This window comes from Neomonachus schauinslandi, chromosome 11 (assembly GCF_002201575.2).
Source record: "Neomonachus schauinslandi chromosome 11, ASM220157v2, whole genome shotgun sequence".
NCBI classification, from domain to species: Eukaryota; Metazoa; Chordata; class Mammalia; order Carnivora; family Phocidae; genus Neomonachus; species Neomonachus schauinslandi.
In genome coordinates, this window is record NC_058413.1 from 89,961,635 (window position 1) to 89,981,963 (window position 20,329).

The window sequence follows — 20,329 nt, forward strand, 5'->3', positions numbered from 1 at the left end:
ATAGAACACACTTCTGTGTGACTCTATGCCATAAATTCTTCAGTGGGAGAGAAGAAAATGTAGCGTACACATGTGCACATACACATGCACACACACACACACACATTCTTTTTTTCCCCCTCCAGGCCTGAAAATCACAACAAATCAAGTACAACCCCAACTGGAAAAATATCACTGTAACCACAACTAAAATGACAGCAGACTAGGGTGTCTACTCTCGAAGAACAATCTAAAATAAAAATAGTAACATTCTGAATTGTAAGCTACTTCTCTTGACATTAGAAATGTCCCTGTATTAGAAATATGTGGCCCATTTTTTAGCACTAGAACCAATCCACAAACATGAGAGTTGCTTTCTCAGTGTAGCATCTACTCACCTTATATATCCTGACTAGCCAATGTTCTGTGGTGTATGCTTCCTCCAGGACATCAAGTTCAAAGTCTTTATTCCCAATCTCAGCATTCCGGACACGGTCAAAGCCTGGTGGACGCTCTAGAAGGGACCAAAAAAAAGGAGAAACACTTCTTTCTACAGTGCTGATTTCCTAAGGAAAGAGTAAATCAATCTGGTAAATCATCTACTAACTGGAATGTTACTTCTCAGCCTGAAGTTTGTTTAGAGAGTAGGGCCTACAGAAAAAGACATCAGGTAGTTAGGACAAGTCAAGTCTTACCCTGACTCAAGTCCTCTCCAAGCTGATGTTTGACAAAGACCACGGAGGCTACCTCTTCTAAAAGGCAGGGGGCTGATTTCCCAGCCCCTCATTCCCGAGGATTGCTACCTAGAGGCCTCTGTGTTACACTAGTAACCCCTCCATGGATCAGAGAAGAACCCATCAGAAATCAGACCTGCAACCACTTCAAGCATTGTCCCTACTGCAATACCAAGAAATTAAAATCAGAAGGAAAGACTTAACCCAATCAGATTATTCTCCAGGCATTTATTTAAAGAAATGAAAAGACCTTTTTATCACTGTATCCCCATTTCATTCCTCTCTCCACTGCAATACCTTTTACTGAGAGGCAATAAAATGTAATGGGTAAAATCACAGAATCTAGAGCCAGACTGCCTGAGTTTAACCTAACTGCCACTAGTTACGTGACTTTGGGCAGGTAAGTACCTTATTTGTACCTCAAATTCCTCATATATAAAATGGAAATATATTAGTGTCTATGTTTTGGGTTGTTGTAGGGATCAAACAAGTTAACAGATGTAAAGCACTTACAGCAGTGCCTGGCATATGAAAAAAACGATAGGTTTTTGTAGCATCAATGTTCTCACTGTTATTACTAATGTTATCATGAGTCACTCACTGGCTTCTGTGTAGACCTGTCCAAAGCGGTAGTAACACATCTTATACATAAGGCAGTTGAGCAGCACTGGAGAACCCTCACGGTCCACACGGAACTCCCCAGTTGGAGTATAATAATCGTGTTCCTTAATATGTTTGCCTGTGTCTGTGCTCCCTCCAATCCGGACCATCCACAGAAACTTGTTGATGTCTACAAAAAAGCAGAAAGAGAACGGCTGTGTCACAAATGTTGCTAGAGCTAAATCACCTAATGAAAGCTATTATTTATTTCCTTCCTTTTTTTTTAAGTATAGTTGACAGACAATATTAGTTTAAAGTGTACAACACAGTGATGTGACCTTTGAAAAAGTCACTATTTCTAAGAAAATCCCTCAAAATATTTTTCTAATGAGAAATGGTACTATTTAAGTCTAATTTTTTAAAATAGGAAATACAATGTGGGGGCAAAACTTTTCCCTCAAAATTTACAACTTTTCCTATAGACTTCTTTTTTTTTTTTTAAAGATTTTTACTTATTTATTTGACAGAGAGAGACACAGCGAGAGAGGGAACACAAGCAGGGGGAGTGGGAGAGGGAGAAGCAGCCTTCCCGCGGAGCAGAGCCCAATGCGGGGCTCGATCTCAGGACCCTGGGATCCTGACTTGAGCCGGAGGCAGACGCTTAACGACTGAGCCACCCAGGCGCCCCTCCTATAGACTTCTGAAAGCCTGTGCTATTGGTCCAGACTTAAGTCACAACAGAAATTATTACCAGGTATTAGTTGGTCTGAGCTGTCCAGTATAGTAGCTGTATATACTAGCCACATGTAGCTACCGAAACTTGAAAGGTGGCTAGTTCAGGGGCGCCTGGGTGGCTCAGTCAGTTAAGCATCTATCTGCCTTCAGCTCAGGTCATGACCTGGAGTCCCGGGATGGAGCCCCATGTGGGGCTCCCTGCTCAGTGGGGAGTCTGCTTCTCCCTCTCCTGCTGCCCACCCCCTGCTTGTGCTCTGTCTCCCTCCCTGCCTCTCAAATAAATAAATAAATAAAATCTTTAAAAAAAAAAAAAGGTGGCTAATCCAAACTAAGATTTGCTGTTAAGTATAAAGTACACACTGGATTTCTAAGACTTAGTCCAAAACCAAAACAAAACAACGTGAGTAAAATATTTTGGTTAAATAATGTTTTGGATATATTCAGTTAAATTATTAAAATTCACTTCTTGTTTCTTTGTACTTATTTTGATGTGACTAATAAAAATTTAAAACAATATATGTGCTCCCATTATATTTCTATCAGACAGCACAGACCCAGAAAGTAGCAACTTTATCAGAACTAACATGCTACCTTCTTGACCTACAGCTGTAAAGTTACAAACCTCCAAAACATATCTATGAGAAGTCAACATTTCTATGTCAAACACACTACCAGCGTCCATATATACTGACACCACCAGCAACTCAGGTTCTCTCTCTTAGAATGTCACTCTCTGTATCTCCTCCACGAGTGTTAGGGAAATGGATGGTTAGTATAAAAAGTATTATTGATCTGGGGGCGCCTGGTGGCTCAGTTGTTAAGCGTCTGCCTTCGGCTCAGGTCATGATCCCAGGGTCCTGGGATCGAGCCCTGCATCGCCAGGAAGCCTGCTTCTCCCTCTTCCACTCCCCCTGCTTGTGTTCCCTCTCTCACTGTGTCTCTGTCAAATAAATAAATAAAATCTTAAAAAAAAAAAAAAAAAGCATTATGGATCTGTAGGAAAAAAGGTTCCTACTGCACTACAGCAAAGGGTTCCAGGGGATATCTCACTGCTTAAGAACACAGACTCTGGATCTAAACAGCCTGGGTTTTATTTCTAGCATTGCCAATTCTAGGTGGGTGACCCTGAACAAGTTACTTAACCTCTCTTGAGCTTCAGATAGAAAAATGAGAGCATGTACAACAGGGTTATGAGTAAGTGCATGTACAGCACTTCATATATCATTTGTCACATAGTAAGCATTCCATATATAATACTGCTTTCCTCATGTAGTGTAGTATAGTGTCTGGAGTACTGAGATTGTAGCTTCCTGAACGTTATGTCTGAAGCAAAAACCTGACAAGCTGTAAGAATGGAAAAGTGCACAGCAAAAGAAACAATCAGCAACATGAAAAGGCGATCTATGGAATGGGAGAAAATATCTGCAAACCATGTATTAACATAGGGGAATAATAGCCAACATATATAAGGAACTCATACAACTCAATAACAAAACCCCTAAATAATCTGATTAAAAATGGGAAAAGGACCTTAATAGACATTTTTCCAAAGATATTCAGATGGCCAACACGTACATGGAAACGTGCTCAACATCACTAATCACAACGGAAATACAAATCAAAATCACAGTGAGATATCACCTCAAACCTGTTAGAAAAGACAAGAGATAACAAATGCTGCCAAGGATGTGGAAAAACGGGAAACCTTATACACTGTTGGTGGGCATGTAAACTGGTACAGCCACTATAGAAAACAGTATGCAGGTTCCTCAAAAAATTAAAAATATAACTACTATATATATTTATCTCACATATGTAACATGGAATACCATCCAGCCATAGAAAAAAAAATAAAAAGGAAATCCAGCCATTTGCAACAACATGGATGGGCCTTGAGAGCATTATGCTAAGTGAAATAAGTCAAACAGTGAAAGACAAATACTGTAGGATCTCCCTTATAAGTGGAATCTTAAAAAAAAAAAAACCAAACTTAGAAACAGAAGCCAGATTGTGTGGTTGCCAGAGGCTGGGGGTGGGGGATTGGGGGCAACTGGGTGAAGGTGGTCAAAGGTGATAAACTTCTAGTTATAAGATTAATAAGTTCTGGGCATATAATATACAACATGATGATTATAGTTAATAATACTGTATTATATATTTAAAGTTGCTAAGAGAGATTTTAAAAATTCTCATCACAAGAAAAAAAAATTTATGTGAGGCGACGAATATTGACTAAACTTATCATTACGTTGTAAACTTTAAGCTTACATAATGTCAAATGTCAGTTATATCTCAAAACTGGGGAGAAAGATAATACAGAAATGAATGGGTATGGCTGCAGTCTAATGGACCCCTGGTGTACTGGATCATCAAAGATATGTATCTCATCTTAAAATCTCCATATAATGTAGTATCTCAGAAAACATTTAAAATCCCTCACTTGGGGGCAACTGGGTGGCTCTGTCAGTTAAGCATCTGACATCAGCTCAGGTCAAGATCCCAGAGTCCTGGGATCAAGCCCCAAGTTGTGATCCCTGCTCAGCAGGGAGCCTGCTTCTCCCTCTCCCTGCTGCTCATGCTCTCTCTCACTCTCTCTCCCTCAAATAAATAAAATCTTTAGAAAAACAAAATAAAATCCCTTACTTATTTTCTTTCCTATTAAAAATTTCAAAAATTAAAAAAAAAGGGGGGGGGAAGTAAAAAGTAACAGCAACTGCATGAAGGACAGGCCACTGCTCAAAGATTCTGTTGCCTACACAAAAGGGGAAAGTTAAAGGGCAATGTTGGATCAAACTCGAACAAGAGAGTCTGAACTATCATCAGATCTAAATATTTTATTTTAGATCTGTATAAGCATTTAATAGAAAATGAGTAACATGAAATAAACATGACTTGGAAAATCTTGTCCATGACACAACATCTCAAGGAAGTTTAAATTAAGAACATTTAAGAAACATGAGATATGACCATGAAATAATGAAACTTTAAAAAAAAAAAGCAGTACATGGGGCACCTGGGTGGCTTAGCCGAGCCTGCTTCTTCCTCCCCCTCTGCCACTCTCCCTGTTGTGCTCTCTCTCACTCTCTCTCAAATGAATAAATCTTCTAAAAAAAATAAATTAAATAAATAAATGCAATACAATTTTTATACCCAAATGCATGTTAATCCCTTTAGAAAATGTTGTTTTTGGAACTGGTACCACTTAGCATAAAAATGCTCACAAGAGGGGTGCCTGGGTGGCTCAGTCAGTTAAGCTTCTAACTTGGCTGGCATGATCTCAGGGTCCTGGGATTGAGCCCCTCGTTGGGGGCTCCCTGCTAAGCGGGGAGTCTGCTTGTTCTTCTCCCTCTGCCCCTTCCCCTGCTTGTGCTCTCTCTGTCTCTCTCTCAAATAAATAAAATCTTTTTTTTTTAAGATTTTATTTATTGGGGCGCCTGGGTGGCTCAGTTGGTTAAGCGACTGCCTTCGGCTCAGGTCATGATCCTGGAGTCCCGGGATCGAGTCCTGCATCTGGCTCCCTGCTCAGCAGGGAGTCTGCTTCTCCCTCTGACCCTCCTCCCTCTCATGCTCTCTGTCTCTCATTCTCAATCTCTCAAATAAATAAATAAATAAATAAAAAGATTTTATTTATTTATTTGATAGAGAGAGAGACAGTGAGAGAGGGAACACAAGCGGGGGGAGTGGGAGAGGGAGAAGCAGGCTTCCCATGGAGCAGGGAGCCCGATGAGGGGCTGGATTCCAGGACCCTGGGATCATGACCTGAGCTAAAGGCAGACCCTTAACAACTGAGCCACCCAGGCGCCCAATAAATAAAATCTTTTTTAAAAAATGCTCAAAACATTTTAGAATCATCTTCAGTGCCCAAATTTTGTGTGCATTTTTTTTTTAAAGATTTTATTTATTTGACAGAGAGAGACACAGCAAGAGAGGGAACACAAGCAGGGGGAGTGGGAGAGGGAGAAGCAGGCTCCCCGCCAAGCAAGGAGCCCGATGTAGGGCTTTATTCCAGGACCCTGGGATCATGACCTGAGCCAAAGGTAGACGCTTAACGACTGAGCCACCCAGGCACCCAGTGTGTGCTTTTTAAAAACCACTTTATTGAAGTATGATTGATATACCAAAAGCTGTACATATTTAACATATACAACTTGATGAGATGTGGTGTTTTTTTATTTTATTTTTTAAAGATTTTATTTATTGGGGTGTCTGGGTGGCTCAGTCGTAAAGCGTCTCCCTTCGGCTCAGGTCGTGATCCCAGGGTCCTGGGATGGAGCACTACATCGGGTTCCCTGCATCACGGGAAGCCTGCTTCTCCCTCTCCCACTCCCCCTGCTAGTGTTCCCTCTTGCTGTGTCTCTCTCTGTCAAATAAAGAAATAAAATCTTTTTTTTTAAGATTGTTTTTAGATTTTATTTCTTTATTTGACAGAGAGAGACACAGCAAGAGGGAACACTAGCAGGGGGAGTGGGAGAGGGAGAAGCAGTCTCCCCACTGAGCAGGCAGCCCGATGTGGGGCTCAATCCCAGGACCCTGGGATCAGGACCTGAGCCAAAGGCAGACACTTAACCGACTGAGCCACCCAGGCATCCCATGATGTGGTGGGTTGTTTTTTTTTTAGTAGACTCAGGAGAGGCAAGAATAATGACTGAAAATGAGTTAGGGCATGGGGGAAGAGAGGATTAGCCATCAAGGCAATACCAGTAGCTGTTCTGGGGCACATTTGTCCATGTGTCTGTGTGTGTTTGTAAAAGACTGAAAGAGGGAGAGAGAGAGGGAGGCAGGAAGGGAGAAGAAGGGAAGGAGGGAGGGAGGGAGAAGCTACTTTAAAAATGTTAAGAAGTATTCACAGAAGGCACCAGCTGGAATGTTACCATGTTTAAATAATAACAATAATAGCAACAATCTCTGGATTTGGGGTTCACTCCTTTTCATCATACCTCTTTGAGTTTTTCAGAATTCCAACTAATGCAGCCTAATCATTTGACCTTGAGAAATAAATTCAATATGAGAAAATTAAACAATACTTCTTTCATGATTTTCACATGCATGTTTTCACAAATTTAGATATTGACAGTGTTCTTTTTTCAGTGGTTATCTTATTTTTTTTTAAAGTCTAGCTTCCATATATAGATCAGAGAAATTGTCAAATCACTACTCTTGCAACAATTCAAAAACATAGCACAATGTCCAAAGAAAGCTTTTCTCTGTTAAGGTGTTCTGAGTCTTTCTTTACATAAACTTAACCTATGCTATCATTCTCACAATTAGGCATCAATTTGACCTAACTGAATCTCTGATTGTCACGTTTTTATAGTCCCACATAACTAAGTGATTATGAAGGAACAGTTTCTCCATCTTCATTAGAACAGTTTCTTCATCTTCAATACATCTGTATTACCACCACATACAGGCACAAATGAAAAAGATTTGTAATACCGAGTGTTAGGCAAGAATGCAGAACAACCAACAACACCGTTGGTAGGAATGTAAATTGGTACTACCACTTTAGAAATCTCTTTGCCAGTACCTATTAAAGCTGAACACATACATTCCTTCTAAATTAGCAATTCCATTATTAACATTATATATATGTTCACCAGAAGACAAGCACAATAATGTTCATAAGAGCATCATTTGTGACAGCCCCAAACTGAACCCATCAACACTAAAACCCACACATTGGGGCACCTGGGTGGCTCAGTTGGTTAAGCATCTGCCTTCAGCTCAGGTCGTAATCCCAGGGTCCTGGGATCGAACCCAATATTGGGCTCCCTGCTCAGCTGGGAGTCTGCTTCTCCCTCTGCTTCTACCCCCCCCCCCCAGCTTGTGCTCTCTCTCTCTCTCAAATAAATAAAATCTTCATAAAAAATAAAAAATAGGGCGCCTGGGTGGCTCAGTTGGTTAAGCGACTGCCTTCGGCTCAGGTCATGATCCTGGAGTCCCGGGATCGAGTCCCGCATCGGGCTCCCTGTTCGGCAGGGAGTCTGCTTCTCCCTCTGACCCTCCTCCCTCTCATGCTCTCTGTCTCTCATTCTCTCTCTCTCAAATAAATAAATAAAATCTTTAAAAAAAAAAATCTATTCTTTAAAAAAAAAAAAAATAAAAAAATAAAAAATAGGGGCACCTGGGTGGCTCAGTCCTTAAGCATGTGCCTTTGGCTCGGGTCATGATCCCAGGGTTCTGGGATCGAGACCCGCATCGGGCTCCCTGCTCAGCAGGAAGCCTGCTTCTCCCTCTCCCACTCCCCCTGCTTGTGTTCCCTCTCTCACTGTGTCTCTCTCTGTCAAATAAATAAATAAAATCTTAAAAAAATAAAATAAAATGCATATATTATGCTATATTCACACAATGGAATACTACACAAGAATGAGAATTAAGAAAAATTTTTTTAAGATCTTATTTATTGGGGCACCTGGGTGGCTCAGTCGTTAAGCGTCTGCCTTTGGCTCAGGTCATGATCCCAGGGTCCTGGGATAGAGCCCCGCATCGGGCTCCCTGCTCGGCCAGGAGCCTGCTTCTCCCTCTCTCACTCCCCCTGCTTGTGTTCCCTCTCTCGCTGTGTCTCTCTGTCAAATAAATAAATAAGATCTTTAAAAAAAATAAAAAAGATCTTATTTATTTATTAGAGAGAGAGAGAGCAGGGTGAAGGGCAGAGGGAAGAAGCAGACTCCCCGCCAAGCAGGGAGTGCAATGCGGACTCAATCCTGGGACTCCAGGATCATGACCTGAGCGGAAGGCCGATGCCTAACCTACTGAGCCACTCAGGTGCCCTGAGAATTAAGAAATTATTATCACCTGCAACATGAATGAATCTTACAAACACAATACTGACCAAACAAGCCAGAAACAAAGAGGGTACATACTGTACTACTGCATTTATAATATTCAAAAACAGGCAAAACTACCCAGGTATATATATATTAATGTCAAAACTTACCAAATTACAGATTTTAAATATATGCAGTGTACAATATGTTAAAATGTTTTAATAAATCTGTTTAAAAAACAAACAAATGGCATTAGAAGCCAAGATAGTGGTCACCCTTAGAAGACGGCGGGGGGGGGGCAGATGCAGGATGTATGAAGAATTCTAGGACACTAGTAATGTTCTGTTTCTTGATGGGTGCTAGTTACATGGATATGTTCCCCTTGTGAAAATTGATCACGCTATATACTTACAAATCTGCATTTTTAAAAATATTCAATGCAAAGTTCACTTTAAAAATGTGTACAATTGAGGGGCGCCTGGGTGGCTCAGTCGTTAAGTGTCTGCCTTCGGCTCAGGTCGTGATCCCAGGGTCCTGGGATCGAGCCCCACATTGGGCTACCTGCTCAGCGGGGAGACTGCTTCGCCCTCTCCCACTCCGCCTGTTTGTGTTCCCTCTCTAGCTATATCTCTCTCTGTCAAATAAATAAATAAAATCTTTTAAAAAAAATATTGGGGCACCTGGGTGACTCAGATGGTTGGGTGTCTGCCTTCGGCTCGGGTCATGATTCCAGGGTCCTGGGATCAAGCCCCACATCAGGCTCCTGGTTCGGCAGGGAGCCTGCTTCTCCCTCTCCCTCTGCCTCTCCCCCTGCTCATGCTCTCTCTCTCTCTCTATCTCTGTGTCTCAAATGAATAAATAAAATCTTTAAAAAAAAAATTTAGGGGCGCCTGGGTGGCTCAGTCGTTAAGCGTCTGCCTTCGGCTCAGGTCATGATCCCGGGGTCCTGGGATCGAGTCCCGCATCGGGCTCCCTGCTCCGCGGGAGGCCTGCTTCTCCCTCTCCCACTCCCCCTGCTTGTGTTCCCTCTCTCGCTGTCTCTCTCTCTGTCAAATAAATAAATAAAATCTTTAAAAAAAAAAAAAAAAAAAAAAAAAAAATTTAAAAAATATTTGTACAATTGAAACCTCTTCATCTTAGCACTCTTTTAATGTTAAGTTACTTTGTCAAGTGTCTCACATGCTACTTTCCTTAATTTCACAGAAAAAAACTACAGTGTAATCCAAATAATGACATTCATTTTTATGCCAGCATTAAACATATTTCTGTGTACCTTTGTAGGCAATAAAAGGTTGACTGACTGAAAGTGGTTACTTAACAGTAGTTAGTGCTAAGATTTTGAGAAATTATCTCTTTCTACCACATATAATGTATACATTCATATATATAAAAATACATATACATATATACATATACAAATACTTTTCTGTAGTATTTGGCTACATTGTGACTACTAGAAAAACCTATAAATGATTATACACAAACAGTGCTGGTACAATTGTGCAAGTTTAAGTCTGTGGACACACGTCCCTGCCATCATCATTCTTCCTCTGCTTGTACAAGACACACATGGAAACCAGTCTTCTAACTTTATACTTGGCACTTTATATGTACTATATAGAGAGACATATAATCTAAAATTTAAACATCTCTAAGAAGCAGTCATATATTCAAAGAAAATTAAGATAAAAATATGAGGTAGTTATTAATTGCAGGAAAACAAAAGTTATTTTAGGTAAGAATGTAACCATGGTATACAGGCTGACTCAGCAATGAATGTTTACATAGTCACGATTTTGAAAATACTTGATCTGGATTTAACCAAAAATTAAAAATTGATCCCACTAAGAAGAATCAAGAGCAAAAGGAGGAAGTGGGGAGTGATAAAAAGGACGAAATTTCTTCTCTACAATTATAAGTTGATATGGCATATCTAAAATGATCAATGAATAGAGGAATATACATATTTTTAGAAATAAGAACATAAGTACTAAAAGAAACAAATAAAGAAATAATTGCCTCTGGAAACTGATATCATAGGGAGTTTTAGGTTTGGGGACTGGGTAGCATCTACCACTTTTTATTATAGACCTTCAAAAGTGGGGCGCCTGGGTGGCTCAGTCGTTAGGCATCTGCCTTCGGCTCAGGTCATGATCCCAGGGTCCTGGGATCGAGCCCTGCGTCAGGCTCCCTGCTCGGTGGGAGGCCTGCTTCTGCCTCTCCCACTCCCCCTGCTTGTGTTCCCTCTCTCGCTGTGTCTCTCTCTGTCACATAAATAATATCTTTAAAAAAAAATAAAAAAATAAAAAATAAATAAACCTTCAAAAGTGTTTCACATTTTCAAGTAAAAATAAAGTATTGCTTTAGTTTTTTTTAAGTTTTTTCAAGGCAGAGAACCACATTTTGACAAGTCTTCTAAAAACATGGTTTTGCTATTAATCATAGGGAACATGGTAACATATGCCACACACACACACACACACACACACACACACACACACAAATATAAAACATTTTAAACTGGCATATAATCTATGGCTTAAACCCACTAAAAATGCTAATTCTTTTTTTTTTTTTAAGATTTTATTTATTTGCGAGAGAGAGAATGAGAGACAGAGAGCATGAGAGGGAGGAGGGTCAGAGGGAGAAGCAGACTCCCTGCCGAGCAGGGAGCCCGATGCGGGACTCGATCCCAGGACTCCGGGATCATGACCTGAGCTGAAGGCAGTTGCTTAACCAACTGAGCCACCCAGGCGCCCACTAAAAATGCTAATTCTTAAGTTCATTTCAGATGCCTTATGTTCTTTTTTTCACATTGTATTTTACTTTGCTATTACTTTTTGTTTGTTTGATTTATATATACTGTGAAATGAACACCACAATAGGTTCAGCTAAGCTTTATGTTCTTTGTTTACTGGTTGTGGAACTACTCCTAGGTCTTTAGACAATTACAGCATGCCATACCTATATGAGAATTATTTACTTTTACCTCTTACTTGTTGCCAAAAAAATCAAAACATATAAACCCTAAAGTTGCATATACTTAGGAACTTTCCCAACCAAGAAAATATGTTGATATTATTTAAAAAAAAAAAAAAAACCAGAAGAATAGGAGATTCATCTAGTTTTCTATGACCTATAGTTAGAATCAAGTACATACCATCAGAAGAATACCCAGTAAGGCCTCCAAAAATGACCAGCACATAGCTAACATCAAGCTCCCTCATGATCTCATAGGCTTTTTCTTCTGTGGACGCCATTGCCTAGAAAAATAAATGCACATTTCTCAGAGCAAAATTCCAAGTCATATGATCCCTCAGAGAGAAATATTCCCCACTAGATCCTGTGTGCCAAACACTTAAATGACCCCCCTTCACTTTACCTGCCCTACTCGAGAAATATGGGTATTATTCCATGTGTTATTGTCCACTAAAATTGTCCGATTCGCCATAGCTGTAATCTGGTAGCCATAATCCCACCATGACATGACCTTCGCATCCTGAAAGAAGAATGGGAAATGAAAATAAGCTCGCTGCCTCCAAAATTCAAATACAAGAGAAGAACTGGAAGGGCATCTGATAATAAGTGAGGCATTGCCTAACCAGAAAATAAATCTTGGCACTTGGTCCTACATTTATAATATAATCATGGAATCTCAGTGCAAATTATACAATTCAACATTCCAAATACTTTCATCTCAGATCACCTTATATAAACAAGCATAAAATGATGGTAGGTATAGGGGACTGGGTAATATTTCCAAATAAATAATCTGGTGTCATCAGATAATTATATTAAATAAATGATCTTTAGCAATACACAAAAAGCAGTTAATATCAAGATGGGGGGGAATATAAACCACAGAATATAATGCACGAGAACTAAGAAATTCTTAAAGCTTTCATCAAGTGCCTAACTCAGAAGGGCTATTGCTACTGCAAGAAAATCACTTCAGATTCTTAAAAGTTATAAACCAAAATGTTAAAAGTGCTTATCATCAGGTGATCACTTTATGGAAAAAAAAAATTTTTTTTAAAGATTTTATTTATTTATCTGAGAGAGAGAGAGAGAGTAAGAGAGAGAACACGAGATGGGGGAGGGTCAGAGGCAGAAGCAGACCCTGCCGAGCAGGGAGCCCGACGTGGGACTCGATCCCGGGACTCCAGGATCATGACCTGAGCCGAAGGCAGTCGCTTAACCGACTGAGCCACCCAGAAGCCCCTATATCTTTTCTCTTGTTTCTATTTTCTGATTTCTTTTATAATTGGGGTGGTCTATCTCATGATAAAATCACCACGCTGTCAAGAGTGTCGATGATTACCAGTAAGGATTCAGAAGAAATCCTGAATTGAATGGAGGCTGACCTGTAGGGCTCATTCAACACCAGGGTTCTATAGTTCCAATTTCTCCAGGCTTTCCACCCACCTAAAAGCTATTGATTCACTATCACAGCAAACGTCTCCCACTTCCCCATACCCCTCAATCCCACCCCTCCCAAATTTTTACCTCTGGAGTATTGTGACGAAGCCAATAGTATGCTTCTCGAAAGTCATCAAAAATGATCCTACTGCCATCCCCACCACGGGCAGACAGCACAATGGAGGGAGAAGAGTAGGCCTCGCTGGTCACCCAGGTTGAATGAAAGGTATAGGTGATGAGAAAGAAAGCCATGACCAGTATCATCCCACTTGCCACCTGAACAAGGAAAAATATAAAGCAAATTAAATTTCACAACTCAGAACAGCTTCTTACACACAATATAGATGAGATGAATCAAAACAAGTCAGGGGCTATACGAGTTCACTCTGACCACTATGACAACACTCTATTCCCTCACTCAAAAAATAGATACACACACACACAAACACACACACATATACACACAGAGTTTCCCAAGCCTGTTCTTAGCATTGCTTAATTCTCACTTCATTCTTAATAGGGTAAGTGGAATCCTGTTGCTTCTTGCTCTTTTTGTCTGGACGACTTATGTCCAAATTCTTCATGTAAGTGGACAGCACCTGGGAGACTCCAATGCCAGAAAGAATGCACATAACAGGTGCCAACACTAGCATTAAACGGACCTGCAAGAGACAGGAAGCAAACAAAAACACAGTCCAATCAGCGTTTTACAAATTACAGATTTCAACCTATTAGTACATCATGACATCAGTTCAGTGGTTTTCAACAAACACGATTTCTCAATAAAAAAAGAGTATGAGAAAATACCTGATATATCTAGAGTAGAAGTATATATTCCTTAAACTATTTTCAGTTATGTATGTATATATGTATACATGTCCCCAAATAACGATACATTAAAGAATGTATTTAACTATGGGGGGCGCCTGGGTGGCTCAGTCGTTGGGCGTCTGCCTACGGCTCAGGTCATGATCTCAGGGTCCTGGGATCGAGCTTCTCCCTCTCCCACTCCTCCTGCTTGTGTTCCCTCTCTCACTGTGTCTCTCCTCTGTCAAATAAATAAATAAAATCTTTAAAAAAAAAAGAATATATTTAACTATGGTTTAAGAAACACTGTTTTAGGGCGCCTGGGTGGCTCAGTCGTTAAGCGTCTGCCCTCGGCTCAGGTCATGATCCCAGGGTCCTGGGATCGAGTCCCACATTGGGCTCCCTGCTCTGCGGGAAGCCTGCTTCTCCCTCTCCCACTCCCCCTGCTTATGTTCCTGCTCTCGCTATGTCTCTCTCTGTCAAAAGAATAAATAAAATCTTTAAAAAAAAAAAAAGAAACACTGTTTTACTACAATGTATAAAATCTCTCCTCTTTCAACAATCTAATACTTGGCAATCCTCCCAGGGCTTTAAGGAAAAAAATGTCAACTCCTTAAGACACGCAGAAAGAGAGGGGAAGAAACCTGCCCACAGTCACTTTCTCCAACAGAGTATATGTGCCCCTTCCTGATACAAGGTTATGAATCCAAGAAAGCTGGGCCACACAACCAGAATATATGAGCCCATTACACATCCTTGAGAAGGAGCAGCAACAGTGAGCAGCTTTACAACTCAGCCCCTCAAGGGCTCCGAGGGAAGCATTTGCACAATCATCAGTACATTCTGAATCCTGCCATGGCCCTCAGAGTCAGGGGCAGAACTGATGCTATGACTGAGGGCATTCCTCACCATGACAGCCGAAAAGTACATGCTGGTCACACCATACATGATGATGAAAATCCGGGCATCAGACAGGTTGCTAAAGCAATAATACAGACCAACTACAAAAGTAAAAATAAAAAGAAGCAAGCAATTAAAATAAATAATCATAGATACGTGCAAAGATGTTTACTACAGGACTCCTTAAAAGAGCAAAAATTCAGAAACCACCTAACATCCCACATAAAAGAGATAGTTTTTATAGTATACTTATATAATAGAATACAATACATCAATTAAAATATTGCTACAAGATAATATGGACCATTTGACTTCTTTACGTATCTCTGTACTTAAAAAAACAAATAATATATTTAAATATCATAATTCTAAAATAATACTAAATAACATAAATTATGATTCTTCATAAAATGAAAAAAATTGGGGAAAAACTATACCATCTCATTTTTATTCAATAAGTAACTGGATGAGGGGGGCCTGGCTGGCTGTCAGAAGAGCACATGACACGATCTTGGGGTCATGAGTTTGAGCCCCATCCTGGGTGGGTGTAGAGATTACTAAAAAAAATTTTTAATTAAAAAAAAATAACTAAGGGGCGCCTGGGTGGCTCAGCTGGTTAAGCATCTGCCTTCAGCTCAGGTCACGATCCCAGGGTCCTGGGATCAAGCCTTGCACTGGGTTCCTTGACCAGTGAAGAGTCTGCTATTCTCTTGGCCCCTCACCTCGCTTGTGCTCGCTCTCACTCTCTCTCTCAAATAAAATCTTAAAAAAAAACCTAAAATAAATAAATGAATAAATAACTAGATGAACATACATCAAAATGATAACAGTAGCAACAGATGCGTGGTGAGAACTCCTGAAATTTTTACTTTTTTTTTAACTTGTCTATATTTTTTACAATAGGCTTTATTTCATAAGAAAAAAAATAGAAGTTATATTATTATTAAAAAAAAAAAAAGGAAGCACCCCATCTCTAGTAAATCCAAAAACATATCTGGATTGGCTAGAAGATAAGTAGCTGTGTCTTTACAATCAGCCATGCCTATTCTCAAACTTCAGTACTGCCAAGAAATAAACAGGGAGCAGTCATGGATGGGGGATGGGAGAGAGGTACTCTGAAAGTGCTCAAAAACAAAAACAAAAACCTGAATTCAAATTTGAGTTGAATTCTAACTTATAACACAAATGAACAGAAAACTATGAGGCTCTGAACTTGCCAGCATCTCTAACTGTTCAACTTCTGACTCCTACTCTGCCTCAAATATTAAAAAAATGCTTAGCCATCCTTTGTATGGCATAGGGTAAACAGGCAAAAAACAAAACAACAACAAAACACAAGGATGAGGGTAATTTACTTATTTTGAGTCAAATGGTGATTCTTACAAAAGAAGGCCACCTAAGAACACAAAGCAGACAGACCTGGAAACATGAAGACCAGAAGCTGTAGATCAAAATAGTATGAGGACCAGGTCGTGGGCTGGTGTTCAGACACAGAAGCAATGATGGGGATATTGTTCTTAGCATAAGAAGGATCCAGCAGTGAGTAGAAACGCCCCGTCCAGGGAGATATTTTTCCTGGCAGCAAAGAAGCAACAAACATTTCACAATCGCTCCTGAAACAAAATAACCTCTGACCCTAACTAATCACAATTTTCCATTTTAATAAGAGTCTGAGACAGAGAAGGATTAGGTTTTTGTTAAAATGTCATCAATAGGGGCGCCTGGGTGGCTTAGTCAGTTAAGCGGCTGCCTTCAGCTCAGGTCATGATCCCAGGGTCCTGGGATCGAGCCCCTCACATCAGGCTCCTTCCTCGGCAGGAAGCCTGCTTCTTCCTCTCCCTCTGCCTGCCGCTCCACCTGCTTGTGCTCTCCCTCTCTCTATCTCTGTCAAATAAATAATCTTTAAAAAATAAATAAATAAAATAAAATGCCATCAATACTTAAGAATTTCACTCCATCCTTTCTTTCAAACTTGAGAGTACTTTTGTCAGCACAGCTAGCAGAATAAAGTCAGGCTGTACATAAACTCAGAGATAGGAGGCAAAAGTGCTTCGTTTAAAGGGTTTTAGGTCAAATTTGGCCAAACCATGGCCAACTCTATAAACTAAGCCAGCTACATCCACCAGTGCTGCTCCAAAGTAGACAACACACAGAGACTTGGGCAGAATCAAATCAGCCTCTGAGAAGTGAGGAAAACGTGGCATGCTAAAGAGCCATGGGTTAGTGCATATGGGGTTAGACAAGGCCATATTTGTAGGGTACAGCCAGCAGTATCGATTTCTTCCACCCTACCAATAGGAAAGAAAAAAAAAAAAGAGGAGAAAAATTAGCAAAGTGAGATACAGTCCTTTCACCAAGTGTGATATTTCTGACATTAAGAGGTACTCTAATGAGACATTCTTAACTACGCAGAATCCAAACACTGGGCTGACAAGTGGACTGAATGTGAAGAAGCAGGACTTTATACTCTTAGGAGGAAAAGAATGAATCTTTCTGTGGTCAAGAAATAACCCATATTTTTGAAGTTTTATTATATGTTCCATACCCATTTATAAAAGCTGTGAGCCTTCCCTACCTGTCAGCATGAGGAGAGCTCCCACAGTGAGAAGGACAAAGCCTACCAGGGAGATGACACTTCGGAAAAGAACTTCAAACTGCTGTGGATTCAACTTGCTGCGCAGATAATCCACAAAGGCATGGATCTGGCAGAGCCCAAAGACCCCAAAGGCCGCCATGTGCTCTGATGAAAGGACAGGCTGTAGGTAAAAGCATATGTATGACAATGCTGGAAAACAATGGATCTAGCCTAGACCTGAATTATCCTGACCTAGTTTGGACCAAACAAAGGGTCAAATGAATTCTGAGGCCTCAGAGGAATTAGGGCCAATGGAGGGGAAGGTCTAATTCGCCTGCTGCATTTTCCAAGGAGTATTTGGAATCCTCCAAAGCATCTCATATTCTATCATTATCATACCTCTGGCCTTTACTCAGGCTATTTTTTTAGCCTAGATAGCAATTTTCTCATTTTCCCAAAATTCACATTCACAGAATTTCTCATCACTCAAGGCCCAAAGCAAATACCATTTCCTCCTAATCTGCCTAAACTGAAATCCATTATTCTCTATGTTCCATGCACTTTAGATCTCCTATATTACTTATAAATTCCTTCTTTGCTTAGACCAGTGGTTCTCAAACTAGGGAGCACCGTAACCATGGGGAGGGCAAAGAAGAGAGGGTGTTAAGACACAGATTTCGGAGTCCTCCCCTAGAGTTTGATTCAGTGAGTCTCTGATAAAGCCCCAGAATTTGCATTTTTTAATAAAAAATTTGGAGTTCATTTGCTTCTTCAGAATACTGAAATTTGTTACTATTTTTTATCATCTTTACACCCAACATGGGGTTCAAACTCACAATCCCAAGATCAAGTCGCATACTCTACGGAGTCAGCCAGCTGCCCCCAGAATTTGCATTTCTAACAAGTTCCCAGATGCTGCTGGTCCAGGAATTACATTCCAGAACTGCTGTATTACAGAATATAGACACCTGCATGTATTTCCTTCCCTGCAAGACTGTAACTCCCCTTAAAGACCCCTTAAGGACCAGGATCATATTTTTCATTTTTATATTTCACTGATTAGTAAATTGCATACACTAGGTGAACAGTAAGGAAAATACTGCTGACCTCTGAATAAGGGTTCCATTTCCATCAGAATTTTACATGAGAAATCAAACACACCACACATTACTCTTTGGTTTCATAGCTGTCTCTTAACCCTACGAGTAATGTGGTTACAACATTTGTGTTCTGCTTCCTAAAGGACTTTCACACAGGCTCTATCAAGAAGGTCAGGAATCATTACTAATACATAGACTCACCAACATTAAAAAGGACTGCAAATAACTTTGCATTTATATCAACTCAGATCAAAGTATCTCTCCTCCAACAAACCTAAGCCCAATTAACAGTCATTCAATTCAAACTTTATGGAACAAATATTAACGCACCCTGGAAGGAGACTTTAATGACCAATGATTCTCTTGCTTCAGTTAGCACAACAGTCCAAGGTTAGACTGTGAGTAAGTCTTACTCTCTTCATCGGAAGCCAAGATAAATCAAGCTGGTTGGAGCTGTTTAGAGAAAGTAGAAGTAGCTAAGAACTCTAATCAGTCTAGGGCTCACCTGAAAACCCACAAAGGAGATCTGCATGGAAAGAATGGTGCCCAGGCAGTAAACAGTACAGTAGGCTACGTAGATCCGGTGGGAGAAACGGCCTGTGAGCATCAGCACCAGTACATGGAGAGGGATCAAGTTGATCAAGAATACATAACCTCCCCAGGAAGAAACCTATGACAGGATAAAAAAGAAGAGTTCCTCAGGGCGCCTGGGTGGCTCAGTTGTTAAGCGTCTGCCTTTGGCTCGGGTCATGATCCCAGGGTCCTGGGATCGAACCCCACATTGGGCTCCCTGCTCGGCAGGAAGCCTGCCTCTCCCTGCCCTACTCCCCCTGCTTGTGTTCCCTGTCAAATAAATAAGTAAAATCTTAAAAAAAAAAAAAAAAAAGAGTTCCTCTAAGCATTCCTCCTCAGGCCCCCACTATACCTTAGGATATTACCTGTGACCTTGCAAAGAATATCTCTTTATAGTAACTATAAACTTCATTTATGCCAAGTGGCTTAAAGAGTTTAAATAACTGATTTCTTTAAATAGGAAAATCAAATTCACACCTATTACTGTAACTCAATCCCCTATTCCCTATGCCTCCTGCCATCATGATCACAAAAGAAGCACCCAACCCTGATAGACACTGGGGAGGGTATGTGTTCTGGTAAGCGCTGTGAATTGTGCAAGACTGTTGAATCTCAGATCTGTACCTCTGAGACAAATAATGCAATATATGTTAAGAAAAAAAAAAAAGAAGAAGAAGATAGCAGGAGGGGAAGAATGAAGGGGGGGAAATCGGAGGGGGAGACGAACCATGAGAGACGATGGACTCTGAAAAACAAACTGAGGGTTCTAGAGGGGAGGGGGGTGGGAGGATCGGTTAGCCTGGTGATGGGTATTAAAGAGGGCACGTTCTGCATGGAGCACTGGGTGTTATGCACAAACAATGAATCATGGAACACTACATCTAAAACTAATGATGTAGGGGCGCCTGGGTGGCTCAGTTGTTAAGCGTCTGCCTTCGGCTCAGGTCATGATCCCAGGGTCCTGGGATCGAGCCCCACATCGGGCTCCCTGCTCGGCAGGAAGCCTGCTTCTCCCTCTCCCACTCCCCCTGCTTGTGTTCCCTCTCTCGCGTGTCTCTCTCTGTCAAATAAATAAATACAATCTTTAAAAAAAAAACAACAAAAAAAAACTAATGATGTAATGTATGATGATTAACATAA

At 40.6% G+C, this 20,329-nt stretch overlaps 1 protein-coding gene across 1 annotated transcript in view; it reads right to left on the bottom strand.

Annotated features, from left to right (window-relative positions):
• STT3A (STT3 oligosaccharyltransferase complex catalytic subunit A) overlaps positions 1 to 20,329 on the bottom strand; it is a 32,363-nt gene that overhangs the window by 1,064 nt on the left and 10,970 nt on the right. The window contains exons 8-17 of the mRNA XM_021696562.2: positions 19,122 to 19,286; positions 17,517 to 17,697; positions 16,361 to 16,516; positions 14,951 to 15,042; positions 13,741 to 13,896; positions 13,322 to 13,510; positions 12,198 to 12,314; positions 11,976 to 12,078; positions 1,315 to 1,503; positions 378 to 493 (exon numbers count right to left, since the gene is read on the bottom strand). Of these exons, the coding sequence (XP_021552237.1) occupies positions 378 to 493; positions 1,315 to 1,503; positions 11,976 to 12,078; positions 12,198 to 12,314; positions 13,322 to 13,510; positions 13,741 to 13,896; positions 14,951 to 15,042; positions 16,361 to 16,516; positions 17,517 to 17,697; positions 19,122 to 19,286 (1,464 nt within the window). The remainder of the gene's footprint in view (positions 1 to 377; positions 494 to 1,314; positions 1,504 to 11,975; positions 12,079 to 12,197; positions 12,315 to 13,321; positions 13,511 to 13,740; positions 13,897 to 14,950; positions 15,043 to 16,360; positions 16,517 to 17,516; positions 17,698 to 19,121; positions 19,287 to 20,329) is intronic.